At 27.5% G+C, this 11,542-nt stretch overlaps 1 protein-coding gene across 4 annotated transcripts in view; it reads left to right on the top strand.

Moving 5' to 3' along the window:
- Positions 1-1,069: 1,069 nt before the first annotated feature.
- Positions 1,070-11,542, top strand: part of LOC119671592 (SH3 and F-BAR domain-containing protein DDB_G0274695) — a 97,337-nt gene continuing 86,864 nt past the window's right edge. For 2 of the 4 annotated variants that reach the window (XM_038082298.1, XM_038082299.1), the window contains exons 1-2: positions 1,071-1,221; positions 2,602-2,835. In XM_038082298.1, coding sequence (XP_037938226.1) covers positions 2,809-2,835 — 27 coding nt within the window. In that variant the 5' untranslated portion in view covers positions 1,071-1,221; positions 2,602-2,808. Of the gene's footprint in view, positions 1,222-2,601; positions 2,836-11,542 lie in introns of all 4 variants that reach the window. The other 2 variants (XM_038082297.1, XM_038082300.1) reach the window with 2 other exon arrangements.

The following is an 11,542-nucleotide window of genomic DNA, read 5'->3' as shown; positions in this document are numbered from 1 at the left end:
TTTTCTATCTAAATGTGAGACAAATGTTTTATATTCTGTACCTTAGGACAATTGAACAGATAGACAATGTTGTGAAAGGTAGAACAACATGAGCACACATCAGGAATATATAGATAAATTCGGAACTAGTAGCGTATATAGCTACTCACTCGTTCTGAATGTGCTCGTGTTTACCTGACGTATATTTCTGACGTGTCACTATACCTTAACCGGGTCAGATCTTATAGTTACAGACCAAACTGTGTGTCGAAACAGTTATTGTAACAGTGTGAAGGAATAATAACCTTTCATGGTATTCAACCTTATTAATATATTCTCTATGACAATATTTGTCAATTTATTCAAGGTACAAAATAATGATGAGATTAATGTACCAGAGCGTCAGGACTAAATTCTATAAATATAAATTATCTTTTTAAATTATTCGGCTTACTTTGGAATGGAGAACCTATGTATTTTTCACATCTGTATACATATATGCAGAATTCATGTTTGCATTGTTTTATCTTGATTGTAGGGATGTTTAGGCCGCGTGCGAGTTCAAGTAAATAGAGGTAAAGTTAATTAAAATTTCCTAGGGATTTTTTGTACTGCACTTTTATATAAATATTTATTAATTTATTTATTGCACTTGTTAATTATTTTTGGTTAAAGTTTTCAAATTTATTATTTATTTATTAAACACCTAATATACCTCTTTTTTTCCTAACTACTCAAAATTCAGGTAAATACCAACATTTGCTGCCATACCGACATAATTTACTATTTTCCTCAATTTACCATTAATTTACTCAAACTCGCACACGGCCTATATACATTATTACCTCTCCTTCTGTAGATTAGATTGACAATCGCTACACACTACGTATTAGTACTCTCTCTCTCCCTCTCTCTCTCTGTCTGTCATTGCTACATGACTCACAACATAAGCCAAAGTCGTTTCCTAATCAAACATGTTACAGGTATGACGTAGTTTGTTTTGTTGTTAACACAAACTGTGGCGGCAGCACCAAACAAAACAAAATTGAAGTTGTTTAGCTTCAGTTGTATTCGAGCTTTCGTTGAGTTTGTTTCGTTTTGTTGTGTCGCACCGCATCGCATCGCATCGCAAAAAGTTGCTATCGCTTTGACCGTTTCAAGCGCCACGAATATTACGAGTTGATATAATAAATTTTACCTAATTATGTGCTGACATGAAAGTCGGTATAGTGAAATAAAATGGTAATTTATTGTGTAAATAAAAAAAAAGGAATTAACAAAAAAAAAATTATAATAAATAAATAAATAAAAAAAAATGTAACTTTAAATGTAAACAAAATAAAAATTGCTGTGCCGCCTTATTTTGCCCTACGGCGAAATTTAATTGAAAATTGAGGTGCGCTTGTTTATAAACAAAATTAAATGTTTATAGACAAAATTTGTAACAAATTTTTAAACAAAATTAAAAAGATAAATAAATTATATTGAAATTTCAAAATCAATTGTGAAAGAAACAATTTTTTGTTAAGAATTAAATATTTAATTTCAATTTGTTGAATTTATTCACTCAATAGTTCTTCTCGGTGTAATAATTATGGTTAATTATAATAATAACAACAACAACAATAGCAACATATTAATAACAACTTAACAACCGATATTGTAGCAACAAAGTTTAATTTGTTTGTAAACATAGAGTAAGAAATTTGTTGCTTTTGAATTTATTTATGCTCGGCTGAGTTTCAATACTTCACATGGAGGCAGGTTGGTTTTTCATAGATACTCCACTACAAAGCATTTTAAATATACGAAAAAAATTAAATAAAAAAAAACTTTTTGTTGGTTGCATACCAGATTTACATTATTTAACGCTTTTGGCGGCTTTAGATATTTTGTGTTGGTACAGCTGACGTCAACTGAATGTTACGGCTTTTGAACAATATTTTTTCTGTAGTTGTGGAGCAGTGCATCTCCTCAGTAACTACAATTGAAATTCTGTTCTATTATGTGAACTATTGAATATCTAACTTTATTGAATTATACGAACTGTGTACTCGTTTGCATAAAATTAGCTGAGACTCAATTCAATGTCAGCTCAGAACAATCTATCTTACTGCACTGCACTGCGTCTTATATAAACAATTATACTATATTATTATAACAATTATATAGATTTTTATGGCAATATTTAATAATTTATTAACTAGGCGTAATAAGTTAACAACTATTCTATTGCCTCCACTAACGACCTCACTGCTCTTCCTCCCACTCGGCCGAAGTAAAAGCGGCAAAAGCGCAACCACAGCAATGTGTAAAATTTTTGTATCTATCAACAGGTGATTGCATCCCAACTTTAATTAGCTTGTATCTCAATATTGTACAAAAGCAAATAATTTCATATTAATTTTTTTTTATTTTGATTTGTTGTTGTTCAAATTGTTTTTGTATTGTTTTTATATTGTTTTCAAAAGAGAAAAAAAAATAAAAGCTTATTTAAGTTTTCAATATTTTGAAATTAAATACGTTTTGCTATGGCACATTAAATCGATATTAAGTAATAAAATTTTAATAAATATTAATATTGTTAATATTGAATAATAAATGTAGTAATGTTTTTAATAGTTTTTAGCAACAAACACAGCATCCGTGTTACAAGTGAAAATCTTTCAATAAAGCATTTGTCGAATAAGTCAAATTTGTGCAGTGAAAAGTGTTTTCCGGTACAAATAAACTGCTTTTCTGATACCAACAACTTCCACATTATTACGAGTTTATTACTTCCATTGGTTTCCGTCCAGTTTGCTGCGCTATCTTCCGACATACCTAGAAATGTCGCAGTTCAGAGATAATTCTTGGGTAAGTTTCATGTATATTTTTGGTGCATTTTTTTTTTTTTTGGTGTGGCTTAATTACTTTATTATCAATGCTCATTGACACATTCAATTATCTGTTATTTATTTTATATTTAAATAGTCTAAAAATTTAATTCTAGACTTATTTTCATATGTGTGATACATTTATTTATATATTTATTCAACTTAAATAATTTGCGTATTTTTTTTATATAAATTTTTTTTTAATTTTCTTTTGCTTTTTTTTTTTTGTTAAAATAATTATGTATTCTTTTTCATTATCTTTTAATTTATTTTCTTTGGCAAATTTTAATATATTTTATTTGGTACGTGATTTTTAATTATTTCTTTTTTGTCTGTTAATATCTTTTTTTGCGAAAGAATTTTCGTCATGAAATCAACTACCGCATTTGTGTCATTTGATAAAACAATGAAGATTATTTGTTAACATTATTTAATTTAAGATGATAATAAATACTACTACTACTAAGCAATAAATCACTGTGTCGTACTATATCTATGAGAGTTGAACTTTCAGATACTATTTTTTCAAACTAAAGAAAACCTCTTCTTTAGAATTTTCAAAGATAAAGTAGCTGAAGAATTGTTAGTAAAATAATTCTCCATATTGATACTCTATTTTAATTTTATATAATTTTTATTTTTATATCTATACAATATTATGAAAACTATGCTTCACCATGTTGTTATTCTATGTTTTAATTACCTTTCAACTATAAAACCAATTTAGAAATCAACAATACAAATATGATCCATATATAATTACATAGATCGTGTATAATTAGATGAATGATACTTATATAGTCGTACCTAATACCAGTAATAATTACACGTATTAACAATATAGTCTTCCATAAGAAAAGCTATTAAGAATAACCACGATCCAATGCTTGGATAGAGAGCATCAAACAGTTTAAATTATTGTTTAAACCGTGAATAATATTATATATGAGTTGTTTTAAAATAACATTTATAAGACGAAAACATTTGAAGGAATTTTAAAACTGATAGAAGTATATTCATTGTGTTCCACATCTGTCTATTTCTATGGGAAGTGACCGTAATGTCTTGGAAATCGTTTCTTCACTGACCTGGCAGAGGTAATGGATGTGGACTTGTCATAATACTTTTGTGTTAATTGTTTGGAAAATACTCAATTAATTGAGATATATTAAGGAGTAGTTTCGGTTTTTATAGGGGCTCGATTGCTTTTCAGAAATCATATTCAAATTTTCTATATCAAAAAAAGGTTTCTTATCAAATTTGAATGTAAATCAGTCAGATCATAAGAAGTATATAACAGTTCTCTCAATAAAGCAATTTATCTCGTTATATATCATTTATGTACTAACATATCTCAAAATATCTAATATATTTTCGTGCTTTTCTGCAAATTAGTCTTTCGGTTTTTGAGATAGTCTAATACCATTTAATAGAATTTTATATAAGCAGTAGGAAATGGGTTTATTACATTAAATATGTGTATAACATAAATATCAACAGATGTAGATTATGAGTGCAAATTTACTATTAGTTCTATTCTATTCTATTACAATCGCTTAATGAATGGACAATTATTTTTAAGAGTTTTGGATTGTCCCCACGTTAGGACTTGCTGTGGACTTCATTGATTTGCATATATTCCAATTTATCATCGTTGAACCCTTTAATAATACTGATCTGAAATGCCCCACTTTACAATTTCCTTTTCTTTTTTATTTTTTATTTTTTATTTTTTATTGAAGCTTTCCAGTGAATGTAAATGTTACAATCAAACCGGGAGCAACACTTTGGCCTCTTGACCATTAAATAATAAAACACTACCGCTCATTGTGGTGCGATTTCTTCTTTTACTGTTGCTGATTCTGGTCACTACTCGTTTGGTGTTTGCTTCGCATTATTGAATCGAAGCTAAGTGGAGAATCTTTTTATTTTTGATTCTAAAGTTTCACAATGATTTACAGTTGCGTTCTTTTTTTATAACCAATCAAAAAAATGTTTATGTAAAAACCCACTGAAATCATTTCGATTATGTTTTAAACTCAGTCAAGCAATAAGTTTTCTGCTTTTTACATTCAAAATTAAACGGCTTAGATAAATGGTTTTAGAATAGTAGAGAATGCCTAAATAGTTTTAATGCATGGAAATATGGAAATAGCATAATTTTCATGCACGAAGTTTATTCTCAAACAGAACACGTGAAAAAGTGAAATTTTGTATCTGCTTTGTATCTGCCTAATTGATTTCTTAAATTCTTGAAATTACTTTGTTCCCAATTATTGATAGTTATTGATGTTTTACATTAAATGGATTTAAAAACATTTTAAAATCTTCATTATCATTTTTGGCAATTAAGTTTAATTTCTATATTTTATTTGAGTATTAGTAATAAATTTTAGGAATAATCTTCTATTGAATACTTTCAGAAATGTTCTGAAACATTTGTCATATTGTCAAATGTTGCGGAATTGTGCTAGCTACATGTTGCTTGTTGAACTATCGAGTTAAGAATTGCACAAGACATTTTTAGGTTTGCTCTATAAACTCTTAGAGCAATAATTTTTAATATGAGGTCAAAATACAGGTTAATTAAATTACAGCAATTAAAATGATGTTCATTACTTAAATGTTCATTTCATAGGTTGTGATAGGTCGTGACTATTTGTTAGTAATTAGTTACAATTAGCTATGATAAATTAGTGTCTTTCATTTTACTTGCCATACTTATATTTTCAATATAACTACATTATTTTTTTTTTTCTTTCATTGGTTTATTTATTGAATCTGTCTAAATAGAAATTGACAATAATTTTGCGAATCTTAAGAAACGAACATGTATGCTATTGAACTAGGGTATTCATATTTATCAATAATTTTCTTTTAAGACTATCTAGTGCAGCTGTGGAAGATTAGTGTCTGAGGATTCCGATGCGACTTGAGTCTCTCTTGTTATTTGGATGTGTCTTGGCGAATAAATTCTTTAACAGTTGGTAAATTCAGTTCTTTGTGTAGGTTTTTGTTTTTGACGTACCACTGAGCTTGTCGGAGAATTTTATTTTGTACTCCCCGGGTTTTTTCTATATTTGTGCTGCATTCTGAACACCATAGTTCATAGCATAGGTCCAATTTGGCTTTAATCTTGCTTTGTAAATTAACATTTTGTTATCGAGACTGAGTTTGGAGTTGCGATTTAGTGCAATTCCTTATGTATAAGATTTAATTGACATCTTTTGAGCCTTCTATCTAGGTGAATTCCCATATATTTTACAGAATGTGATTGGGCTATATCCACATTATTAATTTTAACAGTAGGGCATGTTTCTTTCCTTGAAGTAAAAGTTACTTGAACGCATTTAGTTTCATTCACACAAATTAGAAATAAGTTTAAATATATTTAAGGTTCTAAAATTAATAGAAAAATAAAATAAAATTAAACTTTTATAAAAAAAAAAAACAATTACGTCTAATATTTTATAGCTAAACCTCTTTTTTCTGAGTTAAATATTTACTCTAAGTAAAAAGTTTAGAAAGTACAATTTGTTGCTGTCTCTCAGATCGTGTATCTTTCAAAATCACTTCCTTTGGCGAAGAATTTATTGAATTATATTTTTATATTTTTTTTTTTGCATTGAAAATTTACAACTGCGCTAGCAAATCGATCGTTTTATAGTTCAGTGAAGGAGGTTTTTTGTACATTGACAAGTTACTTTGCACCAAAACGTAGTTTTTTACAAAATTGAAAATACACGAAATTTGTCTGGCTGGCACAGAAAAAGAAAAGAAATTAATAAAAAGAAAGTCTTTCGAAGGCAAAGTCACGTTTATAAACAAAAATACTTTCCTATCTACTGAAGGCTGAGCTGAGCGGAGCACTGTATTGTAACTATTCAACTGATTGACGATGGCAAAGATCTTGAATTGCTGTAAAGTAAGTGAATTAAAGTGAATGTGACATTTGTTGTAAATTCATGTTTTATTTATTATAACTTTTTTCTAAAGAACTTTCAATGGCTACTTAACATTATAACAATTGTTACAATAGTAACAAAAACATTAATCATGCTTTTAACATGCTTTGTTTGTATGTAGAAAAATTCGAGCTGATCAAATACGTGATAATTCCAGATACAATAGTAAAAGTGCTCTCCAAATGTCAAAACTAGTCAATAGAAGTTTACGAATTCATTACAAAAAAATGTCTACTTACAATGGAGAACTTCTTCAGTATTTTTTAAAAAATTTTCACTGTGTACATATCCTAATATGGCATCTATTTTACTTTAAGAGTATTAGAAACAACTATTTGAGATGGTACTTCACATACCATTTTACGAATATGTCGAATTATAGTTGTGGGTTTTAAGAAGTCCACTTGTTAAAAATTTTCAGTTCCACTTATTTACTTTTTCCATTTCTTTAATTGTTAAAAAATAAGAATAATTATATCCGTAATATTTTCTCCAAATTATAAAATAATAAGCAAATAAACTAATTCCGATATTTGATGTTAAACACCCGATATTTGTGGAGCTTTCAAGTCATTTCAATCACACTAACTACTTCTAAAGTTTGGACTGTAATAATGCATAATTTATTAGTAATTTTCTATGCTCCACATAAGGGATCAATAACGTCACTGCTTAGTAGTTCCACTCTCTAACCATGTATTAGAATATTTATCATGTTTGTTGACTTATTTTATCTGGAAAAAGGAAGACTTACTATATTATGTGATAGGCTATGATTGAGATACTGTATTAGATTATTTTCAAATGTAAACTGTTTAAAGCAACAATTGATGACAGCCTGGAATTGATGGTAATGAAATGGCCGATGTACTCACCAAGAACACAACTGTAAGTTAGGTAGTTGGGTTAAGAATCACTTTATATGATAGGGCTATGTAATATATATGACTAAAACTGATTATGTAATATACAAAGATAATTGTGAGAAAATAATAGACTAAGACTCCTTCTTCGTGTTTAGAAAGCTTTTATATAATCTTTTCAGAATCTTTAACTAGTACTGGGATAGGACTACCATATGTAATATATATGACTGTAACTATATGACTATGTAATATACAAAGATAATTGTGAGAAAATCATAGACTAAGAGTTCTTCTTCGTGTTTAGAAAGCTTTTCTATAACCTTTTCAAAATGTTTAACTAGTACTGGGATAGGACTATGTAATATATATGACTATATCTATATAACTATATCTATATGACTATATACAAAGACAATTGTGAGAAAATAATAGACTAAGACTACTTCTTCATGTTTAGAAAGCTTTTATATAATATTTTCAGAATGTTTAACAGGATTAGTAAACTAGTATTAGGATAGGACTATATAATATATATGACTATAACTTATGACTATGTAATGATAATAGTATGTTATATGACTATAAGAATGATAACAGTAAGAAAATAAAAGACTTGTTAGTGTTTAGAAAGGTTTTATATAATCTTTCAGAATGTTCAATTAGACTAGGAAACCAGTATTTAATGAATTTGTGTCATTGGTGCATTATAAGATACCTAAAGACCTAACGATACATATAGTCAGTTTTTGTCGTTGTTTGTGTGATTGTCTAATATGTGGATGCTGTCTGCGGACAGTATTAAAGGCAATACCTTTGAAATAAAATTTGGTACTAGGTAACGATAAAATTGTAGATATATGTATAGATACCTGTAATATATGAAGGTTGTCTAATATTTATTATTTAATTTATTGGTGAAAGATCTCATCATTGAAGTATTTTAATTAAAATATTGCAATTTTAAAATATACTGTAAAAAATCACAATAATTAAATTTAAACTGAAAATATTTATTTTAAAAATAATAAAAATAATTATATGCAGTTTTAAAAATTTTTTTGACAAACAAACTATATACTCTGAACTTTAGTTTTGTTTATGTAAGAAATAATAATAATAACTTAACTTCATATAATAAATTATCGTTATATTTAGCATAGATTTGTTAAAAACTCTTTAAAACTGCAGACAGATTTATTTTAAATAAAAAAGATTAGACATATCTATTTAATTAAGTTAATTAAATCAAAAAATATTTACTTTGATGTAGTAAATAAAGTTAGTATATCACTTTTTTTTAATTAACCATGCATAAATCTCTGGTCACATATATGGAAATATGGAAATACGAGTATGTATATTTATTGTATATATAGTATCGATATAATAAAATGCATTTAATGAACTGTCACGCATTTTTAAAAATTATATATATTTTTTTATATATTTGTATTTATTTACATAGTATTAAAACTGATATTTAGAATTAGTAGTGAAAGTATTGAAAGCCTATTCTTCAAGCATTTAAACACAGATGAATACTTATCTCAGAAGTCTCTAATATTAATATAGGGAAAAAAAATATTTTAAATATTCTATCTGCAGTATTTTAATATTAAATACGTGATTAGCATTTTTAATTAAATGGACGTAATAAATTCTTAGGTATATGGCCTAATGAAAGTATTAAAAAATTTTTTCGTTTAAAGTCACCTAACTTTCTGTGGAATCAAAATAATATCTTTTAATGCTAATTTTCCTATTGTTTTGGTAGATATTGTTTTTGTTTTAATAAAAATAAATGCGTTTTTCTTTAGAATTTCTTATCAAATTAATGAAGTGGCAATGGTATATAATGCAGAGAAAACAAAGCTAAAAATGTGTCAACCGACGTATCTTAAAACAATTAATATTGATTACTAAAATTAGTTGGATTATTAATTTGTTATAAAGTTCATATTGCCTTTCAGAAAAAAAAATTTTGTGCAAAACGTAATAGATTTCAAGCATTCTAGTTCATTTCTGAGCGAATAGCAGATACAAGTTGCTATGACAATAGAAGCTAAAGTACGATAGAACAGAAGTTCAATAGAACAAAACAATAGGGAAAGGCAGACATAGACGTATCTATGGACAGAACCGCCTGACATTGCATTGAACTTTTTGTATTGAAATTTTATTAATCATTATTTTTGAGGTAGTCATGAAATTACGATTTGTTTACGTGCTTTTTATCTTGAGGCTCGTCTAATACTTTATTTGCTGGAAAGCCAATGTCTCGAGCAGTTAGTGGAAATATTTACCGAATTTCGAGGAATTATTTATGCTTAACAATTGCAAATTTTTGTTTTTGATATCGAATGAAGCACCCACAAAATTGATAAGAACCTTTAGAAATGCAATTGTTTACTTTTATTTAGTATTTTATTTTTATTATTTTAATTTTTTTTATTATTATTATTTTGTTTCTGTTCGTATATACTTTTTTACTGATAAAAGCAGGTTGAAATAAATTTTATTTATAAATTTGCACACTAAGTTTTTGTGTGCCGAATGATTTGCTAAATAATTTTATTTGACTGCAAAAGTGAGTAACATGGATGAATAATTAAGTTAATTACACAAATTAGTGGTTGCCAAGAGAGTTCAAAAAATGGTGGTCGGTCTGCTATACGAAGAGTAAAAATAACTACCATCACGCTTAAGAGGTTTTAACATTGTCTACTATTATTTATAGGAAAATTACAAATAAAATTAAATTATATAATTTTATATTATGAAAATTAAAAACAAACAACAAAAAAAAAACTGGACTGGAAAGTTAAGTTCAATGGTCTCTAAAAATTATTACGCCACAAAGCGTGATTTAATGAAATCAATAATATGCAATATATAGTATTTCCTAATATTGTGTAAGTAATTTATAAATTCAAAAAATGAAATATAAATTTTACATTATACTTTATAGTCCTTATTTCCAAACTTCTGTGTTTCATGTCTGAACGTCTAGATTTTATCAACGTAAAATATATATAATTTTTCTCAATGCTACCTGCCCTACTATTAAGTAATTTCCTGATCAGTCTACGTTTTCCGTTTTTAATGCAATTTTTTGCTTTGTTTATTATTTCAGTTATGCAAATTTTTACTGTAATATTTTTATGGTTTAATCGCTTTTATTAATAAAAATTTTCTATAGAAATTATTTAATTTAACATTTATGTGTTGGTTGGTTGCAGTGGTAGGTCATTAGCTAACTTCCATGTACCGTTCCTTGTAAGAACCCTAGTATAGAAGAGTATAGTAGGTCTTTCGTCTTCTCCGATAAACAATCTGATAAACTATCAAAGAAGTATCTTCCTAAGAACGTATAGCTTCTGCACGCCAAAGCTGGGACTCTCAGCTTATTTTTCCATACCTATTAGCGGAATTTTGACATTAACCATGTATATAGTAAGAGTTTTTCAATATTAATTTTCAAGCCTTATGGCACTTTTATTTCCTGTACAAATTATTCTTCTTCGGATGACACTGGTTTTTGGTTTTCTGGTTTATATATTAAAAATAAATCGTTAAAATATTAAAAATAAGTTTGTTCCAGTAGCTACTCGTAGTAAAACTAAAGTCAAACACAAGTAAAGTACAAACTGAGAGCAAACCAAAACAGCTGATTCACAAGATTAAAATCTGTATAGCATTTTCAAATTACGACAGGGATGTTACGTTCTCTCAGATGCTCTTATTTACTCGAAAATTTATTGGAGGAACGCACTTGTGTAGACAGTGTTACTCGAATTTACTGCGAGTAGTTCGTGGAACAGACCCAAAATATGTCGAAAAGAATTGTAGAAAATCA

The sequence above is a fragment of the Teleopsis dalmanni genome, chromosome 1 (assembly GCF_002237135.1).
Source record: "Teleopsis dalmanni isolate 2A chromosome 1, ASM223713v2, whole genome shotgun sequence".
In the NCBI taxonomy this organism is placed as follows: Eukaryota; Metazoa; Arthropoda; class Insecta; order Diptera; family Diopsidae; genus Teleopsis; species Teleopsis dalmanni.
Note: the sequence above shows the minus strand (reverse complement) of the source record. Positions and strands in the feature narration are given on the sequence as shown.